Below are 23,331 nucleotides of genomic sequence, written 5' to 3'. Positions count from 1 at the left end.
ACATAGCCTCTCCTTCTCAGATTCGACCGCCTCCGTGGTCTAATGGTAGAGCGTCCGCCCGGAAAACGGAAGGTCCGGGGTTCAATCCCCAGCTGCATCACACCAAAAGACGTTAAAAGATGGTACTTGTTGTTACCCTGTCTGGCGCTCGGCATTAAGGGGCTAAAACAAGGACTGGTCGGCTCGGAATCAGAATAATGTGTCTGAGTGGGGTATTCATGTTAAACTGCGGCATAGTATCTCAGTGAGCTAGCACTATAAATCAGCATCAGTCCGGACTAATACAAGCAGCCACACACACACAGAGGTGCATGCACGTCGCTATATAAGTGCAATAATCTTGGACGCGACGTTAAACCCCATTTCACCTCACCTCACCTTCTCAGATTCGTTTTACCCAGGACTTAATGTTATACACACACGGATTAGTATTTCCTCTTCAAACACTGTGATATGTGGATGATTGAAACGTAGACAGCCTGCTCAAGGCTGAGACCCAAGTAATGTGCCCAAAATCTATATATCTATTTGGCTCAGGTGGTATTAGACCTAGATTTACTTTGTCGTCAGTGTAGCTGTGTACCGGACTTAAAGTTCAAGGTTGTGCTGATGGAACCAGAAGAAAACTTTGTGTGTCAACAAGTCGCCAGGAATCGCGTGTTTTCAGTCCAGGACATTCACTATGTAACATTTCGAAAATTGAAATTGAAAAACTTCATCTAATCTCAAATGCCAACGTAACTGTGATCATGTTCTTATCTAACAGTGTTTGATGTTTTATAATCTCAAACGTCAAATTCCTCTATCTTCTTTGAAGATAAAAAAGTGTCCTGGGTTTACGATGGGTCCATAGTCTGGTTCGAATCATGTTGGGGTTTTTAAACTACATTTTCAACAAATTCAAAATGTCAAATTCAAATGTTGCAGCTAATTTGGTGAAACATTAACGATTATTTTCATTCCTGTTTAGATGTACACCTATTTCAAAGGGAAATAACATTTGAAGAGTGTATCAAGCTGAAATCATCTATCTTGGCAAGTGGCATGCTGTGTAGAGGGTGAGGTGTTTGATCAACCTGAATGACATCAATATTTTGTGGTGATATATTTTCTGTTATTTGCCTTTGATTATATATTTCATTAAGTGAAATGTAACTGAGGGACGTCAAACCGGTTTCATCGTTCTGAAGTTGTTGGCGGAGTAATTTACATCATTGGCGCAACAGAAAAACGGATGTGGGTTCAAATGGAAGACCTGAAATGGTAAACTGGTCTAAAGTTTTGGAAGTTCCTGATGCATGCCTCGTGTGAGGTAAGTTCTGGATGCAATAGATTCGTGCGGTGAATCGAGTAATGTGGTTTCCCTCTAGCCATCCGTTTAAATATGTTAAAAGGCCCAAGGTGCCCGGATAATATGATTCATAGTTGGAAGAAGCACATATTTCAGCGTATAATGTATGGTTTCGTGTCAAAGACTCTGTGCACATTTCCAGCTTTATTACTCGCCTAATTATTAAAAAAACATTCATAACAGATTCAGTATATTCTATTAATGATATTCAATGATTTATTACAGGGAGATAAAAGAGAGTGAGCGAGGAGAGAGAGAGACACAGCGAGACATCATACAGAAAAAAACGGAATTGAGTGTATGGTAGAAAGCTGCTTAGTAAGTAGACTTATGTTGGTGAAATATTGGCTCATTACGCCGAAAACCTGATTCGGTTTGCCAAAATGCTGTTAATTATTGGTGCTCTCCGACAATCGTCTAAACACTTGGTAACAACTTTAGGCACTCCTAACAATGTCGCATAAATACTGCTTTACAGCTGGAATGGGCTACAAAACCTGTGTACCCCGCCTTACTGAACTATACATCTGTCCCAGGTCAAAAAGTGAATTCATTCATTGTTACCGACCTATGTGTGTGCGTGTGTGATGCTGGGTTGTTGTTTTTTATAGTGAAACACAAAAGCTGGAAGATCTAAAGCAACACCTCACAATTTCGTCCCTACCGAACAGGTGCATCAGTGTCAATACTACCAATTAGGAGGTATTTGTAGAAAACTCCCGTGACGCTAAACAACGCATTGAGCGGCGGTCGGAAAGAGCGCCCGATAACTACCGTTACATAATTTTGTTCATTAATAGTTTCAAGGTTCACATAAATGATAACATGGGATGTATGGCTAGTTAAGGCTTGTGTAATTTGACAGTTATTTTATCAGTATCATAAGTACGTTTTCCTAGTCTAGCGTATATTCAATCTATTTAGCCGGCGAGTGTTACTTTTTAACAGTTGCATGTGTACTGGAGCGGCATCTCGCGGGGGTTTCGACAGTGTTTTTATATAAATATTATGGTTTCCAACTTCCAAAGTCATTGAAAAAGGTAATTCGGTGATAACTCAGTCCCCTTTCAGACATTCTCATCAACTCTTCATTCATATCGACCCCAAAATGTCAGCCTTCAGACTCGATTGTGCTGCTCTTCATTGTACCATAATAAGTGTAATTTGAAATGAGTGCGAATAAAATAAATATATTACATGAAACATTTTTCAGTTAAATCACTGTCATCGTTTTGTGATACCACGTGCCATTGTTATTTATTTACGGATTAAAGTATGAACGACCTTTACATCGTCATGTTTACGCGTACATGCCTTTTACGAGTGCTTCCATATCAATCAGAAGAGACTGAGATAATATTTGGCGTCTCAGTTTGCCACGAGGTGGGTGACACATTGTCGAGGACACGCGTTCATAGCTGCCAGACTCCTACATACAACTGAAGCTGAGATCGCTAGAACTTACAATTCACATGGATTTGGGATGGGGGTTGCAGCAGGTGATGGTTACCAAAGCATGTTTTAGTGAACAAAAATATGTGAAGGTAACTGATTAATATGGACACAAATCTGAGTTGGAATTATGTACATACTCAAATGCTTTCTATGATAATAAGCGATAGAATGCAATTCCTTAATTGTAATATTGACATATGCATCAACAGTAATTATCTGATTTAGCTTAATGGAAAAACTCACAAATCGTTGGTAATAACAGGTTTTACCTTAGTGTCACTTGAAATGGAGCTCAACCTGCGTGATGAATAGTCTGTGCCAATTTAAGAGATGGTTATTTAGAATGGCAAAAATGTGCATTCAACAGAAAAAAGTCACGGTTCCAAACAGCTTGACTCCATTGTGGTCAGATACGGATGTCAAATAGTCCAGATTATGATGTCATCAAGTTGAGGTGGTGACGTCTTGATCATAGCCCGGATGAGGATGTCATATTGTCTAGACGGTGATGTCATATAGTTCAGAGGGTGAGTTACATAGTCAAGAAGGGGATGTCACGAACTCTTATAAAAGATAGTGCTGACATATAGTTCTGACGGTGATGGCATATAGTCCAGATAATGCTGTTATATAGTCCAGACGGCGATGTCACATAGTTCAGGCGGTGATGTAATATAGTCCAGACGGTGGTGACATAGAGACCTGACGGCGATGTCGTATAGTCCTGACGGTGGTGACATAGAGACCTGACGGTGATGTCGTATAGTCCTGACGAGGTTATCTCCCAAAACGCCTACATGCCAATACACCTACAGCCCAGTACCCCTACACTTGGTTAAAACAACAAAGGGATTTTACCTACTAATGGAACAGTCCCAAAGAGATTCCATGAGAGTAAAGGAAGAACCAAGTAAAGATAAGCTGGATTAACATTTGGAAAGATTGACTGAAACTAGGTAAAAGATTATATTAATTAACTTAAACATATTATAACCATCCTTCAGAAGACATTCAGCGCAAGAGAAGAAACAACACAGATGCACACACTGTACAACGAAGAACTAGCCAACTATAACCCAGAAGAAATTCGTATCCTGCCTGTCTTTCCATCCATGAGCATTCCCATTCCCTCTTACGCCATAGAAGGAAGACTATCCCTACCTTGCCTCAGACGAGAGCTGAAGTTCACCTTGAAGATTCTTGCACCCAGACCCAGACCTGATGACCGTCCCTTCCTTCTATTCGCTTAATGTGATGAGGAACTGGCCTTTCCTACAGACGAAAAGCTTCAAGCCCTTCAGTCAGCAGAGTACATCTACATGGATGGCACTTTCACCGCCTGTCCTGGTCTGTGGAACCAAGTATACATTATCCATGCAAGCAGTTATTCCACAAGCAGTTATTCAAGACACCTGGATCGAAGCCATTGATGACACTCGCAACGTTCCAAGAGCTGTTGAATTCAATGACTATCTGGTTGTCAACTGGGTTGACGACAGAGCACAGTTCCCGCTGCCATAGTGGAACCATCCCTCAACGATACGTCCGAGAACAATCTGGAAGGATTCCACAGCAGACTGAACCGTGGACCACCTCATCGACATCCCAACATCTACCGCTTCATTGAAGAAGGTAGAACATGCAGATCGGGCCAAGATTTCGCACATCAACTTTGGTGCTACCCCTAGGAGTAAAAAACGAGTCTACCGAGAGTTAGAGAATCACTTGTTTCGCTTATAAGAACATTTGGCCTAGGGGTTAAAAACACCCATTCAATACTTGGATGTTGTTGGTCATCTTTTGAAACTAGTGACATAATTTGTGATTATCTTAGTTCTAAACTAATTTGAATATTGTGATCATCATCTGACTGATTAGTAATATAATATGTACATGTATATAAATAGTTATGGGGATATTCCATTAACATGACAAAGGTAACAGGCAGGGGATAAGGTGTGCATTCAACTGTGAACTTTGTTGTTATAAGCTGTAGGTGTTTTGGCATGTAGGCGTTTTGGGAGGACACCCCTGACGGTGGTGACACAGAGATCTGACGGTGATGTCGTATAGTTCGTATAGACGGTGGGGTAATATAGATCAGACGGTGAGGTAATATAGATCAGACGGTGAGGTAATATAGATCAGAGGGTGATGCAATATAGATCAGACGGTGATGCAATATAGATCAGACGGTGGGGTAATATAGATCAGACGGTGGGGTAATATATCACAGAGGGTTATGTCATATAGTTCAGACGGTGATGTAATATTGTCCAGATGGTGATGTCGTACATTCAAATCGGGGATGTCACATAGTCCGATAAGTTTACTGATTATTTGGAATGTTGAACTGATATTGTCCATCTGGTGATGTCCAATTCCTAATTGGGTGAGGTGGCACGGGTGGATCGCGAGAGTCACGTGATGGATGACATCAGTGCTTCTCAACGAGCCTCATCGTGAGACAAACAGTCACAAGAGCCATGAGACACAGCCTGGTGTATAGAACATGGAGACTAAAGAGATATTTCCACATGATCATTCACATTTAGATTATATCCCATGAGTAATAATGTCAAATGGAAGATGTAATAAATTTGGTTTGTTTGATGTCTCAGTGACATATACGAGGGGTGTCCCATAAGTTTCCGGGCTCCATAAGTAATTTGCGATTTATATAAAAACTGTTTTACTTATTTTTCAACATAATCTCCCTTGACCTCAATGCACTTGTTTCACCGTTTCTCCAGCATATTTAACCCGTCAGAAAACCACTGTTTGTCACGTGACCCTAACAACTCCTCTACAGCAGTGATGACCTCCTCATTTGTCCCAAATCTTCGGCCCCTGAGTACAGATTTGAGTTGAGGGAAGAGGAAGAAGTCAGAGGGGGCCAGATCTGGAGAATAGGCTGGGTGAGGCAGGATCTTGAAGCCACATTCATGTGCAGCGCTCACTGCTACTTGGGCGGTGTGAACTGGTGCGTTGTCCTGGAGGAGCCAGACACCTCGGCTTAGTTTACCTTCTGCGCTTTGCTTTGGTTTCATTACGCAATCTGCGCAATTCAGCTGCATAATATTCACCGTTAATGGTGGAACCCTTCTGTAGATAATCTATCATGATTACGCCCGCGGAGTCCCAGAAAATGGAGGTCATGACCTTGCCACTGGAAGATATGCTTTTGAACTTTTTGGGTGTTGGTGACGTCACATGCTTCCATTGCATGCTCTGACTTTTTGTCTCTGGGTCAAAATGATGAACCCAGGTTTCATCCTGAGTAACAATATGAGCCGTGAAAGCACGTGGATCTCTCCGAAAGTGTTCCAGAAGCTGTTGACTAATCATGACCCTCTGACGTTTTTGTTCTTCAGTCAACATTCTGGGCACCCAACGGGCAGACACCTTGTTCATGTGTAAATGTTCATGGATTATTCGTTCCACTGATGTTTTACTCATGTCATGTGCAATAGCTAACAGTCTAACAGTTACTCGTCTGTCCTGCATTATTGTATCAAGAACAGCTGCAACCTCATCTTGGGTAGGGTTCACCCCGATTATGTTTCTAGGTTTGTCAGCACCATACCCGTGCTCCTGGGTTTCACCGAAGTGGTAAACGTCTAAGACCTGCATCACTTAGGGCATTCCTCCCACATTAAGCTGCCACGCCGTGATATAACTGGATTAATGTTAAAAGCGGCGTTAAACCCAACTCACTCACTCACTCATCTTGGGTAGTCACTTCACAAAGGTGACCAGACCGTGGTTCGTCTTCAGTGCTGTGCCTGCCCCTTGTAAATTCAGCACACCACTGTTTGACCGTACTATACGAAGGAGCATTGTCACCTAATGTTTGTACCATGTCATCATGAATTTGCTTTGGTGTTAACATTTTTAAATATAGATACTTAATAACGACTCTACATTCGGTCTTCTCCATTTTTTCCAAATGTGAGGGGGCCATGCTGTTTGATAGCAATTTATAGGAACTTGTAGCACGTCGGATTCATGTTTTGCATGTCATCCACGTGCAGAGATACTGTTCTAGCAACAGGTGCAGTTTGGTTGAGTTTGGGATATCCGTTCATGTTGAGGCCGGAAACTTATGGGATACCCTTCCTAGATGTATCATTAACACATTCCATTGCGGGTAGTTGTAATTACTGATATACATCTATAACAGAGACCGGGGAAGAAACATCTCATCATGTAACGTTAAATAACGTTGTAAGTCACAAAATGATCTTATTTTCAAAACTATCTTTTTCCATAACATTGTTATGTTAATCTGATAAGTAAACACAGTATACTACGGTTATAACGAACTCCAGTTGACCCCTAATTTTAGTTCGTTATAAGCATATATACAACATCTATACAGCAAATAGCCGGTTAAGTTCGTTTTATCCGTCAGTTCGTTACAAGCTTGTTCGTTATAAACGTATTTTGCTGTATGTCCCTACAACGGTGTGATGTCGTCTCGATGTTTATTCATGTATGTCCGTAAAACGCTGTGATAGTAGTCTCACCCCCTGGGGTGTTAGCTTGATGAGTAGCGTCTCCGACTTTGTGATGCTAGTTTGATGTATCATTTCATACCTGTATGCATATCAAAATAACGGTATAATGTTGTGGGCGTATATGTGCTTACACTGATGTTGTGTTATATCGCTGTCAGGATATGGCGTTCATTGTTATAATATATTATCATTAAACAATGTTATCATGTCCTCCACCAGGTATTCCGATTCTGAGCCAGAACAGGTTCCCGGCAACCTACATGTATGCTGGTCGTAACAGGCGACCAAATGGATGGGGTGATCAGTCGCGATGACTGCGTGTCTCGATGATTTGATCTTTGCTCCACCATATCGATCACTGGATTGTCTGATTCAGATTCAATTGTTTACAGGCCGTCGTCTTATATCTGGATTTATGCTGAGGTAAACAAGGCACACACACACACACACACACACACACACACACACACACACACACACACACACATATATATATGTATGTATATATATATATATATATATATATATATAAAAGCCCGAGGCGATACAGGTCCCAGACGTTTGCCACTTTAATTAACCCCACGAGCACGGGTATGGTGCTGACAGACCTAGAGACATAATCGGGGCTCCCTGGGACTTGAACCCACAACCACATGTTTCTGGCGTACCCAAGGGATGCAACTATGCACAGCGAATTACGGCTGAGCCACTCGTGTCGAAGGTATTAAATCAAGCACAATATATTGCAATCTCGCTTGGGAGAGAGAGCTTTATTTCTGTAAAGGGGCCACCGGCCCATTATACAATACATGATATCAGAATTAGACAATTTTAAAGAACGAAATATATATTTAGCTAAAGCATTCATTATGCATGGGATTTTAGATGTATAGAGTGTTACAAATTTATCAAAAGTTACATTTGTGTAAAAATGATAAGGTACAACATTACGTCTCAAACTGTCATAATATGGACAATGTAAACAAAAATGATATTCAGATTCTACTTCAGGTCTTACACAAAAGACTTGGGCTATGCAACAAGATTGAACTTTGAGAATAGCGGGATTATTTCCAACCAATTTGGTTATATATGTGTAAATACCACCATAAGGCATCAGTCGGTGGCGCAGAGGATAGTAAATCAGATTATCATTAATGATAAGCTACTGGCATTGCTTTTGATCCCATTCCTGGAGTCAATGGCCACGTATAAAACCCGATGCGCTGGAACCCATTACCTGAAAAATAACTCTTTGCCATAACGGGACAGCTTTTTGTAATAAGCTGAGTGCTCGAACTGTTTTATAAGGAAGTACAAGCGATCTCACACAGAGGAAAACTCACAGTGTCAGCGTTACAAGCAATCGGTGAAAATACAAGTGACTTAGCGTGTTGTACAGTATTAACAACTTGGATATGTTCCAATATCGATGCGTGTGCAGGCAGTCCTTCGTTGGCCTCAGACAAGGAGACATGCTGTCCTGAGTCCCGTTCCTGCATTGGATTAATTAATGTACGCTGATTGACAGAAGAGTAGCGCAGGGTCACTGTTTTCGTCAGTGGGTGTATTTGAATCTACCTTGAACGACATGGGTTTCGGAGCAAGCAAACCAGATCCAGACTTCCCTTCAATAACGCCGGTGAGTAAACAGAACACTGTTTTAGTTATGGTTTAAAAAGCGTACCATTGTAGATATATGTGGGACCTCCACAGGTCAAACAAGGATATTGATTGAGCCCCTTCTACTTGCCCCTCGCCTTGCTAAACGATTTATATAAAACTCCTTTCTCACTAGTACTGGGATTATTTACGCCTCTTTTAGCAATGTTACGTAAATAGAACGACGGTGAAACCAAGCATTGGCTTCGCATGGTGTACTGTACTCTTGTTGGAAACCAACCCAGGGTCTTCGATGGGGTAAACATTACGCTACATTAACTGTAACATCAGAATATGAAATAAGGTCATTCTATGATTTGTGTTGTTTGTACCGCTGTCGTTATACTGTTTACTATTAATCATCCATCTTTCAATTCTGTTATTGAACACGTGATTATTCAAACATCCTATCATTCTCTCTTATGGATTGGTTAGTTGGTTTGTTGTTTAACGCCGCACTCAGCAATATTCCAGCTATTCCGGCGGTCTGTAAATAATCGAGTCTGGACCAGACAATTCAGTGATTGACACCATGAGCATCGATCCACGCAATTGGGATACGATGACATGCATCAACCAGGTCAGCAAGCCTGACCACCCGATTCCATTAGTCGCCTTTTACGACAAGCATAGTCGCCTTTAACGGCAAGAATGGGTTCTTGAAGACCTTTATTTACCTCGGATCTTCACGGGTCGGCACAGGTTAGAGATTTTCGTATTCGTAGCATGATCAACATAACCAGTAAAGTCACACATTTTCACCACTCAATTGCCTTTTCAGTCTGCTATTTCTACAACCACTGGTTATTTTGCCCTCAAATTCCCCCCGAACCTCGCTTACTTATGACAAATAAATCATCGCTTTTAACACAAAACAAATCAGTTAACTTGTACACATAACAACTTCTGTTATTTTGTGTAACGTCTTTTCAGGGCTACTTCTTGCCAATTCATCAGGCAAATACTTAGTAAACGTATTGAGATAGACTCGTGAAGATCCGGGGTAGAATAGGTCTAAAGCAACCCATGCTTGTCGTAAAAGGCGACTATGATTGTCGTAAGAGGCGACTAACGGGATCGGGGGTTCAGCCTCACTGACTTGGTTGATGCATGTCATCGTATCCCAATTGCATGGATCGATGTTCCTGATGCCAATCACTGGATTGACTGGTCTAGACTATATTATGTACAGACCGCCGTCATATAGCTGGAATATTGCTGCGTGCGGCAACCTTGCCCATCATTAAAATAAAAGCGACAAAATCATAATCATAAGAAATCGCTGGATAATAATAAAATGAGCACAAATAAGTTTATCTAAGATAAGAACAAAATGATTAACCTCAACGTTAAATTAAATTCTCCAAACACAATTGTAAAAGGTGAAACAAATTTTGAACTGTACAATCAATAACACTGATTTTTTGTTGTATAACATATAAATCCAACATGGCCTTATATAGACAAACGGCTTACATCAATAAAATAGGTCACAACTGACGGCGTGATTCAGCTTTGCCTTTGAAAAATGAGACCCCACAGCGCTACATCGCATGCGGAAACAGATAGAAGTCCACATTGTCGTCGCGCATCGGCGTAGAAAAACCTGTCAATCCGTAGTGTGAATGGTAGCGACTGGTTTTAACACCCTATCAAGGATCACGCACAAGGCTCTACTTATATGATAATTGAACTGTTAATTAGGTGTTCGTTCTGGATACTGTCAACATCAGATAAAACCACATCTATGTAAATGTTAGCAGCACCGGGGGATTATGACTTGCTTCGATATTGTACATTATATGTATCTGACGTCTCACTGTGAGCTTGAATTCGGATCTGGGCATCACCGAGTCAGTGTCACAGAGTTGTTTTCGCCTGTTCTTGTAGTTCAAGATGTATTACACTCTTCAAAACAAGAAACGCAAAGGCAGATTTTTAGTAAATTTATTTTACCTAATAAAGTCGATATATCTTATTTAATATCATAGATACAAATATGAAATTCTGGAGCTCGATCGTCACATGGTCATTGAAAACTGTTCATTGTCACGTCACATAAGGCCACAAGGTTGCGCTATGCTCAGTATCTCGTGTGATTGCCCCCGCAGCAATCACGGCTCTGCATCTCCTCGGCGCTGACTGGATAAATGTACGAATTCTGTCCTTCGGAATTCTGCGCCATTCTGCTTGTAATGCGTTGGCCAGTTGTGGGAGCGTCTGCGGCGTGTTCTGACGTTGACGTACACATCGATCGAGTTCATTCTAGAGGTGTTCGATTGGGTTGAGATCTGGAGATCTCGACGACCAGGGCAAGTCTTTGATGTTGGCATTATGAAGGTAGTCTACCGTGACACGACTGTGGGCGGGGGAGCGTTGTTCTGTTGAAACAGCTCCTTCTGGCGGCCAATGATTGGAAGAAGGTGGAAGTGCAGTGGAATTGAACTGTGTGTATCGGTCCCAAAGGCGGCAAATGGTGCTCTGGAGGACGTGTGGCGTGGAACAGAAAACTGCGATTCCCCTCTTTGGATACGCCCTATGGCGATGTTCCGATCGGCAGCGCTAAGTCTCGGCATTTTCGAACTTGAAAAACGTTGACAATTGAATGACAAATTATTGGCTTATGCTTGCCTTTTTACAGCCACTACCACGAGTTACGAATGCCATAACATGCACGTGCATTTTGCTTTACTGTTTTCCTCCATGACATTTTTTAACAAGTTTGAAAACAATGCCGTTTAAGACATTGCAAATCGATAATGGCTGCGTTTTGACGCACCGTTTGTCGCAAAATCAGGCCACCAACATTTTCCAATAACATATATCCAATTTATATACCGGATTTTTGTTTAGTCAGGTTCAATGAACTACATACTACCCGTGCGTTTCTTTTTTTCTTTTCTTTTTGAGGTGTGTATTTTATCTACTTTCCGATATTTGCACACGTGCTGGGCGATCATTTAAACTGATATGACGTCATTTTGATCCTTTGTTGAGAAAAATACACAAGAAGACATCCAATGTTCATGACGTCACGGATTATCATTATGTCATCAGAAAAATCGGTTTCATTGTAGGGTTGATATTTCATGAGTTTTCTTCATTTTACAAGGGGTTATATATATAATAACCTACTCGAAATTCGAATGCACGGATCATCTGTCACACTTAAATTCACACAGAACAGGAATCCGTTATTCCTCATAGCTAGTTGGTTATTTTCGATGAATTCTCGTTGCTTGTGTTTGATTGTGTTGAAGTTGTTGAAATGTTTTGTGTGCAGATATTGGTTCCCCGGACTCTGAAAGGTTATCCACCTCCAAAGCCGTCTAGATTGAAGAAGTGCGATTTGGTCAAGTTCGAAAGTTTCTTGACCATTGATGCCAGGTCAAAAGCAGTAAGTACATGTGTATCATGAATGGGAGCATTATAAAACAATATATCTGCACAAGTAGAATAATAATAATGAGTCCATTTGTATGGCGCCAAACTCCATACCAGCTCGTGTGCTCATGACGCTTACATTATTACCCCAGTCAATGGATCAGTGAGCTCTCGATTTTCATTCTCAGCTCCCTGGGGAGTATACAACCCAAGCTGCCTGTGAGGCGCTAGAAGGTTAACAGCCACATTACCACCTCATCCTACCGGGTACCCACTCACTGCTGGGTGAACAGAGACACATTTCGAACAAAGTCACTTGCCAAAGGAGACACAACATGTGCGTCAGTGTGTGGCAGGAACGAAGCCCAAGAAACACTCTCAAGTGTCAAGCTGCTGAACGTGGTCACCCATCCATCTACTCTCCGATACATTGCTTAACTTCACCTGATTAGTGATCTGTGCGCTGTGCACAAGACCACGTGCCAGAACTGTTATGGAATCAAATACTTATAAGATCGTGGAGACGCCATTACCGTTTCTCCAGTCAGGAGAAGCAGCAAGGTTATGATGGGTAGAGTGAAAGCCCATGACATGTTCCTAGCAGTAACACGGAGAATAGGTACCACGGGGTCAAAATGACTAATGAGTGAGAAGTAAGAGCTTAACGGATGGCCACTGCGAAGGACCTACTCTCTGTTGTCCCCTGATTGATGGCTTGAAGTTTATCATCACACTATCGACCACTGTCCCAGTTTCAATCATAATCACATCCGGGGTAGAATGGTCTTCAGCAACCCATGCTTGCCGTAAAGGGCGACAATGCTTGGCGTAAGAGGCGACTAACGGGATCGGTTGATCAGGCTCGGTGACTGGTTGATGCATGTCATCGTATCCCAATTGCGTGGATCGATGCTCATTATGTCAATCACTGGATTTTTTAGTCCAGACTTGATTACTTACAGACCGCTGTCAAATAGCTGGAATATTGCTGAGTGTGGCGTTAAACATCAAACAAACAAACCTACCCAGACCCACAACGAGTATACACGAAAATCCTGTGTGAGAAATCATGTTCCACTGGAAACCAACGTACGATCGTCAACATCATCCTGTTAGATTAGTATGGCAGATTGCATACAAAAGAGTTTATGAGTTGGGTTTGTCGCCATTTCAGCAATAAATCTGCAGGGGGACACCAGACATGGGCGTCACACATTGTACCCATGTGGCGAATCGAACGCGGGCCTTCAGCGTGCCGAGCGAACCTTTAACCACTAGACTCCCCCACCAGAGGCAAAAGAGAGACGAATAATCTAACAGATTGACGGAGAGGGCAGAAGTCGATGTGATCATGCATAAGAATATGCATCAATATATACTTTTTGAGCGGGGTACTTGGCTATTTTATACTGTTACGTAACTAGAGGACAGCATCTGGTGTACTTAAAGTGTGTACTTACTTCACCAGGACCTGAACATGCTCCACTTCCATGTCAGCGTGGATTACTCTTTGGATGACACCATCTCCATACAGCCAGTCACTACCTGTGAAGATCCGCGGTAGCATCCCATGCCACAGGAGACTATGCTTGGCGTAAGAGGCGACTAGCGGGGTGGGTGGTCAGGCACGCTGACTTGGTTGATGCATGTCATCGTATCCCATTTGTGTGGATCGATGTTCATGATGTCAATCACTGGATTGTCTGGTCCAGATTCAATTATTAACAGACCGCCGTCATACAGCTGGAATATTGCTGAGTGCTGCGTTAAACAACAAACCAACAGACAGCTAATCACACGCATTTTGGTCGCACACTCCCTCACTACTCAGTACTGAATATGCCTATCAAATGTAGTATATATATATATATGCCATTCATTCCGCAGATAATTGTGAGTGATGAGACAACCTATGGCCAGCTACAGACCTCCCTGACACGCGGTCTTGTCTCAGACTTGGATAAGGTGCGCGCCATCTTTACTTGGTTGGGCAGCCAGCAGATCTACCACAGCTACTACCCTGGTGTCGTCGACCCGATGACGCCCAGGGGATACATGAAGCTCATGAAGAAAAACCTTGGCACCTATACTGAGTTCTTCACGTTGTTATGCAGGTTTGTGCTTTAGTGAGTTTTTCGTATACAGTTAAACCCGTTGGGCCGCACCCCGAAAACCTGGCATTCCGGCCCATTGCGGTTGGTAACCCGTGTGTGTTGACCCGAACGACACTGTCCGGATTAACAGCGTATTTCTGTATACACGAGTACCGTTTAACGTAAAAGTGGCTCATCTTAATTCTGTATGTTTCTGTAGTTGTATAACAGTTAAGATTTGATTGCATCGTCTAATGTTTTGAGTCTATTTTGGATTCAGGACAATCAGTAATGACGAAAATTCATCAATACCTCATGCGCCTGTTAATTCTGGTAATGGGGCTTGTGGTGTCATTATTGGGCACATCGACTGGTATGGCTACTTGAATGGTACAGCTAATGATAATGAGTTGCATACATAATGTCCACCTTCAATGAGTATTGAAGCTATGGCATCAGTTTTATCATGGATCATCTCTACTCACTCTGTATCCGATGACTTAAAACAAAGACATGATAGGAAATCATGGATCTGTATGGTAAGCCACTGTCCCGTACCAAAATAGAGGGGGAGGGGGGGATTCATACATCTATAGGGTAGGTCACTGTCCGAGTAAGGGAATCATACATCCATGTGGTAGGTCACTGTCCGAGTAAGAGAATCATACATCCATGTGGTAGGTCACTGTCCGAGTAAGAGAATCATACATCCATGTGGTAGGTCACTGTCCCGAGTAAGGGAATCATACATCCATGTGGTAGGTCACTGTCCCGAGTAAGAGAATCATACATCCATGTGGTAGGTTACTGTCCGAGTAAGGGAATCATACATCCATATGGTAGGTCACTGTCCGAGTAAGAGAACCATACATCCATGTGGTAGGTCACTGTCCGAGTAAGAGAATCATACATCCATGTGGTAGGTCACTGTCCGAGTAAGGGAATCATACATCCATGTGGTAGGACACTGTCCGAGTAGGGGAATCATACATCCATGTGGTAGGTCACTGTCCCGAGTAAGGGAATCATACATCCATGTGGTAGGACACTGTCCGAGTAAAGGAATCATACATCCATGTGGTAGGTCACTGTCCCGAGTAATGGAATCATACATCCATGTGGTAGGACACTGTCCGAGTAAGGGAATCATACATCCATGTGGTAGGACACTGTCCGAGTAAGGGAATTATACATCCATATGGTAGGTCACTGTCCCGAGTAAGGGAATCATACATCCATGTGGTAGGACACTGTCCGAGTAAGGGAATCATACATCCATGTGGTAGGTCACTGTCCCGAGTAAGGGAATCATACATCCATGTGGTAGGTCACTGTCCCGAGTAAGAGAATCATACATCCATGTGGTAGGACACTGTCCGAGTAAGAGAATCATACATCCATGTGGTAGGTCACTGTCCGAGTATGAGAATCATACATCCATGTGGTAGGACACTGTCCCGAGTAAGAGAATCATACATCCATGTGGTAGGTCACTGTCCGAGTAAGAGAATCATACATCCATGTGGTAGGACACTGTCCGAGTAAGAGAATCATACATCCATGTGGTAGGACACTGTCCCGAGTAAGAGAATCATACATCCATGTGGTAGGACACTGTCCCGAGTAAGAGAATCATACATCCATGTGGTAGGACACTGTCCGAGTAAGGGAATCATACATCCATATGGTAGGTCACTGTCCTGATTAAGGGTATCACACATCTATATGGTAAGTCGCTGCCCATAGTAAGATAATCGTACATCCATGTGGTAGGTCACTGTCCAGTGTGGGTTATCATACATCCATATGGTACGCCATCACCAAACGACATCTTTAATCAATGTATATTTTGCAATCACCTCGGCAGAATAATGGCACTCCCGAGTTACAGATCGCGAGAACTGGTGTTTATCAACCAATTATCTTCATGTTTCTTTCAGAGCGGCAGACATCCCTTGTGTGATGATACGAGGAAAGTGCAAGAGTGAGGATTACGAGGCAGGGGAAGACATCCCCGCGTGCATGTCTTCCAACTGGACGGCTGTCTATGTAGATGGATTGTGGTGTATCGTCCACCCATTTAGGGCCTACTCAGGCATCAACGGTAAGAACCAGGCCAACACACAGAGGACTGAGGTAGAACCAGACAGCCACGACTCCGTGAACAATAATGATCACAACGTTGTTGATGAATTTTTCTTCCTCCCAGATCCAGACGATTTCATGTATTTCTGTTGGCCGGAAAAATCCGAATGGCAGCTTGTCGAGAAGACTTGGACACTGGACGACTTCTATGAAGCACCTTATTTCCACAGTGCTTATTTTACATCAGGGTTGACGCTTTCAAGTGAACACAAATCTTCACTGACTTCTAAATCGGGGATGTGTCATATCAAGTTTAATCACAAATGCGGAACATATGCAAACGTCAGCTATATTCTGTTTGTGAAGCAGAACCTGAGCGGAAGAATCCTCAACAACTCGAAACTTGAAATGTATGTCTGTAAAGAAGCAAAAGATGATCACATCAACATATACGTCCGCCTCCCTGTCCTGGGCGTGTACAAACTTGTCATCTATGGAGGACTTACGCACATGCTGCATCCACTAGCAGAGTTTCGACTGGACTGTTTTGAAAGAAACATGACAAATAATCCATTCCCAATTCGTTCCTCTCTTGGCTTTGGTCCTGGACAACGTTCTGTTGGTCTGGGACTTCGATGTGTATCACATCCTGAGGGCGTTGTGCCAATACGTGCCACGAGGACTGATATATTTGACTTCCACCATACCCATCCGATGGAAGTTGAAGCGGTCCTACGCCATCATACCTTACCGGCAGGTGACTTGAGAGCATGTGTGAAGAAGGTGATTGCCCAAAATCGTGTTGTGTTCCATGTCAGTGTTCCTGAAGATGAAATAGATGATGACGAGTTCGCTCTACAGGTGTTTGTGAGGATGCCCCACACTAACTACACCTTGGTCAACGTCCTGAACTTCCTCCTCACAGTCCATCCGGACATGTATGAGATAGAGCATACGGTAAGCAACCTCGTCTCCGTGAGTATTGGTGACACCTACATTCTCAAGTACAAACGTGTATATTTTGAAAAAAAGGTTAATAAAAACCTTTAAAAACAATACAAATAATGTCATTCTCGCACAACAGTAATGATAATGTCTATATCTGAGGGAAAAGGACGTTGATATGCCTATCCTTTCGAGATCGTAAACACTAACGGACAAAGCAATAGTGAATACTTTAGTTTCTCCATTCTATTGTTATTGACCCTTGAAACTAGTGCTTGTCGTAACATCAGACTACAATCAGGATACGGTGATCACTATGTGGAACCTATCTGGTTGTGTGCCCCGAAGGCGTTGATCGCTGCCAATGCTGTCAACCACTAGTTTGTATCGCTAAGACTTGATTATTTACAGTTACGGTACATTGATGGCTTTAACGTGCACTTATATGTTAAGGGGATTATTTAATTTAAATTAATCTTTTTCAAATGAGACTAATTCGCTGCTGGTTCTGCGGATTTGTACAGTTGACTTCAATCGATTACCAACATTTTCTGGGTGCTGTTGGCTCCATGTATGTCATGTGTTGATCTAGATTACCAATATCAATATCATATTACTATTTGCAATATTGTCTTGTGTGCAGCCAACGCAGGACAGGAAATGTGTTCTGGATCTGCTGGACCGGGAACATCTAAAACATCTTGCGACAACCTTCGACAAAGTCGACCGTGACACAGAATGCTCCAATATCAACGTAGCCGAGGATATGACAATCTGCCTTAATAACAACAGTCCAGGTATGCGTTAAATAGTGATGTGTTCTTGTTGTATGTTTCCTGTGGGGATTCCGGGGAAGAATATATGAAGGCCTCCAGTATCCGATGCTTGTCGCAATAAAGGGGATTGGGTGGTCAGGTTCTGTGATTTCACTGATTCGGTGTCATCGTGCACGGATGGCGTTGGTTGTTGCTAATGCTTTCAGGCACGTCTGGTTCACACTCGATTATTAACGTGATGTAAACTGCCGGAAGAAGGAAAGTATCCACTTGAAAATTGGATTTGAAAGAAGAATTATAAACATATTTATCAAAACGTTACTAGGCTAAAACTTATGACCCAAAACCCGTTTCAAATACATCACAGTGGTATATATACTCTCGAAAAAGATTAAAATCAGAATTGGGATACTATATTCAATGCTCCAAATATTTAGAATGACTGTTACTCGCTAGTGAGTCCACGGAGGCGGTCGATTGTCATCATGGAATACATTGAGCAAATAAATGTTGATGTGTGAAACAAACTGATTATGTCTAAAATACATGTCCGTGCCTATTCAATTTGCAGAAACGTATGTACATACTAACATTTAATAATCATTCTTTGGTCACATGCCATATATTATGGCATTACAATTTCCAACTGATCATCTGTTGTTGGTTGTTTCGTCAGTGTGGGCATCACAGGAAGGTTACACACGGAATCACCTCTCCAGCGCCATGAACAACAGAAACAGGAAGCAGCTGGAAATGGCTCTGCATGGACTCCATTGTAATGGTCATCTGAATACCAGCCTGAAGCCAGAAATGGCCGCACTTGCTTTGTTGTACGAGGAAGGTATGTACCCACTGTTGAGTGTTCTGAACACAACAATCTCAAATAGGATGATATGATAATTAATTCAATTGTGAGTGTGTAAGTGAGTGAGTGAGTATGATTTTACGCCGCTTTTAGCAATATTCCAGCAATATCACGGCGGGGGGCACCAGCTAAAATGGACTTCACACATTGTACCCATGTGGGGATTCGAACCCGGGTCTCCTGCGTGAAGAGCGAACGCATTACCCACTAGGCTACCCCACCGTCCCTTATAAGATGGGACCACACGCCGTTGTAAACTTGGTCATCGCATATGGATACCTGATCTATTTCGGCCTCTTTATTCTTAGCAAGGTAGGAGAGGTCCTATTGAAATTAATAGTCTTTAATTTGTTTCCAAAGTGTCAAACAAAATTTGAATTTTCCTTCACATGTTCAATTTCAGTATTTCAAATTTTCAGTCGTTTGCAGTCTAGCGAAGTGCTACTCTCATTTCTCAATTAAGATACAAGTACTTTAGCCACTCTAGTACATTTAGCCCAATGCTGACAGTTTTTACTTGTTGGTATTTTGTCAGAAAATGAACCTTTCTTTCTTTAAAGTACTATTTGATGGTTGTGAAAAAACGTAGGCAGTATGCATGGTGTAAATTATCGTAAGGGATCGGCGATAAGAAAAATCTGAAGATATCTGACCTAACAAATTCCTTTGAAGTTCATCGTCTGCAATATCGATAACACAATCCAATGACAAAAGTCTTGACATACATCTTCATAGTAACACACACTTTTGCATATAACATCCTCTCCTTTATTCTAATAATCTCCTTTATTGATGTCCTGTACCTTCAGATGTCGTTATTTCACAGAAATCAAGAAAAGAAGGTCTGCCAACGATCTGGACAGCTTGATGAAGGCGATCGCTGAATCCAGCGAGTCTGTCATCAGTGAGAACTTGGAATCTTCCCCAGTAGTGCAATCGGCCCGAGACTTTCTGAGTCGACAGTTGCGTGTGAAGCAATATAACATGGTCATGCAAACGCTAACATCACAGACTGTGACCGATGTGGCTGACTGTCAGCGTCCTAATAACATCTGTTTTGTGGTCTTAAGGTCAACGTACCTTCTACTGGGAGAAGATAGGCCATTGCAGGTAAGTCGCCTAAAGCAGTATAGTGTCCTGTGTTTCGTTCCCAACGGGCTGGACAAGGCTATCGCAGGAACTTGCCATCGGCTATTACCAAACTTTCTATTTTTTTTTCTTCTGTAGACGTGGTCTGATGTTCAGCACCTGCTTCGGATAAAGGGGCACGATAGTCTTATCAACCGGATAAGCCGCTTCAGCTTAGACGCTCTCAGTAATAAAGTCAGCGATGAGGTCAAGGACACGCTTTCTAAGTTCAGGATCGAAGAGGTCAAGGCCACGGGATCAGCCGTTGCGGCTTTTTATCTATGGGTTAGTGTAGAGTTTTGCGCTTAGAAAATAGTTTGGGTACAAGGTACTAATACTTAGTGGATCTTCTCCTTACCTTACATGTTGTAACAATATAAACAATAATAAATATGTGCTGATAATGAGTGAAAACAAACAATATATCTTGATACAAAGACATACACATATAATATGCGTACAGTTAAACAGTGAAATACTTTTACAAAGGGTAATTTATGAATCGAATATGCTGTTGTCAACAAATAAGATGTACAATGATTTCATTCTTTAGTCTGAAAACGTATAAGACCTGCTTTCTGCCCGCATTAAACTGATACGCCGTGATATAACTGGAATATTGTTAATAGCGGCGTTAAACCCAACTCACTCACTTACGACTGGCCTTCCTTGAAAATTCTACAAATATGACATATGTGGTAATGCTTGTTTATATTCAATAAAATATATTAAGATCAGGGAGGATAATGAATATAAATTACATTGTCATGAGGAATGTATCATTTGAACGCCAACAAAACCCTGAAATCTAACATCTGACGAACAAATTACCTGGCCTAAGTGGTGTGTCCTTCGTGTCATATGTTGTTTTCTATAACTATAAATTGGTGAATGAACATTGGTGTAACTGTTAAAGTGAGTGAGGGTTTCACTAATCATATTTCCTGGGTGTATTCACTTTAATTACACAGAGACATAAAACAGTGAGTAAAAATCAAACATCATCAACTGATTGAATTTTGGATCTCCCATCAAGGCTGATTGTATGAGGAAGGGTCAGGAAGGTTGTATACTCCCCGGGGAGCTGATAATGAAACCCGAGTGCCCACCGACTACCCACACTGACGTGGGTAATACTAATGTAGCGCAATTAGCATTCACTTGGTGAGTTGTATTTGGCGCATTATAAATATACTTGTTCAAAAATTAAAGTATTAAGGAGAACCCCACAAACATCTTTTCTATACAGTTTATAAAAAGCATTGAAAATAGTTTATAAATATTAAACGTTTTTGTATGAAAGTTAATGTTCGTTTTAGACGCCATCAGCTGGTAAATGGTAGAAAAGTATTATACTATTTTCAAAACACTCACCTGAGCGAGTTATGAAAGATCCATATTAGTAAACAATTTGCATTGTACCATGAATTTGGGCAATGATTGATTCTGGTCAATCAGTGGTATCAAATCACAATAAACATCTCTGATGGAAATAGCCGTTCTGACGACCGCATCACCGCGGAGAACAGTATTAAGTTATCGTTCTCACTCATTGACGGAGGGCAATATTAAATAATTATATGTTCAAGTATAGGTAATAAAATGCAGATTTGCAGTAACTACAATATTCAAGGTATGTGTGGCCATACATATTGTGCAGGAAACACGTTAGAAATAGACAGCAGATAGCTTGCAGTTTATTAAAGCGTTCCGTTCCAAATTTAAAAAAGAGGTATCCAATACAGTTTGGCGACCTCAAATTCCATGACGCGGATGTTATCTCCTTAATTTAACTTGACTCATAGTTTTAATATTAAAACGTTTCATTTCTGAAGAGCCAGAGTCGTCGTGTAATAAAACTGACAGAGTGATGATGTAGTTCTGAGTATTCTCCATTTTTATATTCAACAAAAGAATATAACATCGAGATCTAAATACAAATACGTCAACACCAGCCTCGATTATGCGCCGAAACATATATCATTGGCCGTAAAAAGCACAATAGCGGTGAAAATTATATGAATATATGTATGAAATAACGATACAAAGTCACCATACGAATATCTTACTGGGTTTGAGGATTTACAAACTTATGCTAATTTATTTCATATGTGTTAATTCACTTGTGTCAATAATGATTAAATATTGCAATATTTTGTTTGTGTTTGGTCGATCTTTATCTAATTATTATTCAATGTTCTTGACTGTTTGCAGTAAAAATAATTTATTCACTACTTTTCGCCGTATGATTTTAGAAATTAATCTATTTTTATAATGTTTATTTGTAATCATATAATTTGTTTGTTTCTTTCTTTGGTCGATCATTGTTTTGCTTTTCCTATTGGTTGGTGTTTGTTGTTTTGTCTATTTTTTCTGACATTTACAGTGTCTGTTGCAGGCGCTGGGGGTCGTGATGGAAGTCGGTTGAAGAAGAAACTCAACTGCGACAACAAATGTACAAAATGTAAAATAGATAAATAAAACATTATCCTTGACAACGCTGTTATTTTGCATTGTGTGTACGACAGAGAGAGACACAGAGAGAGAATAAGAAAGAGAGAGAGAGCAAATGTGTGTTTGTGTTTGTGTGTGTGCGTGTATACTTGTGCGTGCGTGTGTCTGCTTGTGCGCGTGTGTCTGTGTGTTGTTTATCTCAGCAACAATCCAGCTATAAGACGTCGGCCTATAAACAATTAAACCTGGATCAGACAATCCAGTGATCGACATTGTGAGCAACGATCTACGTCATCGAGACCCGCAATAAGCCAAGTCACAGCGATTTAATACAACGTTGGTGTAGGTACATATACGCACACAACAACATTACAACGTTGTATTGATATAGACACAGGTATAAAATGACACAACGTCATCAAACTAGCATCACAAAGTAGGAGACTTTACTAGTCAAACTGACATCCCACGTGGTGGAGATACACTCACAGGACTACTATCACAGCTTTATACGGACATACATGTATACATATATACATATATCAGATTTTCGATCACGAACGTTGATACTACTTAATTTCGTTTATCCGACATACTCGTTAATCTGACAAAA

The 23,331-nt window shown here is 41.5% G+C and overlaps 2 protein-coding genes across 2 annotated transcripts; one reads left to right on the top strand and one right to left on the bottom strand.

Annotated features, from left to right (window-relative positions):
• Positions 1-5,544: 5,544 nt before the first annotated feature.
• On the bottom strand, positions 5,545-6,187 carry LOC139457388 (histone-lysine N-methyltransferase SETMAR-like). The gene is made up of 2 exons (XM_071238795.1): positions 5,936-6,187; positions 5,545-5,799 (listed from the first exon to the last, which is right to left on the bottom strand). Exons 1-2 carry the CDS (start codon positions 6,185-6,187, stop codon positions 5,545-5,547), a joined length of 507 nt encoding a protein of 168 aa, XP_071094896.1.
• A 2,730-nt stretch (positions 6,188-8,917) lies between these two features.
• LOC139468251 (lim and transglutaminase domain protein ltd-1-like) lies at positions 8,918-22,692 on the top strand. Its single transcript, XM_071250099.1, has 9 exons — positions 8,918-8,968; positions 12,272-12,385; positions 14,260-14,486; positions 16,406-17,507; positions 18,139-18,292; positions 18,948-19,112; positions 19,963-20,246; positions 20,364-20,549; positions 22,663-22,692. Exons 1-9 carry the CDS (start codon positions 8,918-8,920, stop codon positions 22,690-22,692), a joined length of 2,313 nt encoding a protein of 770 aa, XP_071106200.1.
• The last annotated feature ends 639 nt before the right edge of the window (positions 22,693-23,331 follow it).

This window comes from Haliotis cracherodii, unplaced genomic scaffold (assembly GCF_022045235.1).
Source record: "Haliotis cracherodii isolate W230 unplaced genomic scaffold, xgHalCrac1.p SCAF_1, whole genome shotgun sequence".
NCBI lineage: Eukaryota > Metazoa > Mollusca > Gastropoda > Lepetellida > Haliotidae > Haliotis > Haliotis cracherodii.
This window is presented reverse-complemented; position numbering and strand designations above follow the sequence as displayed.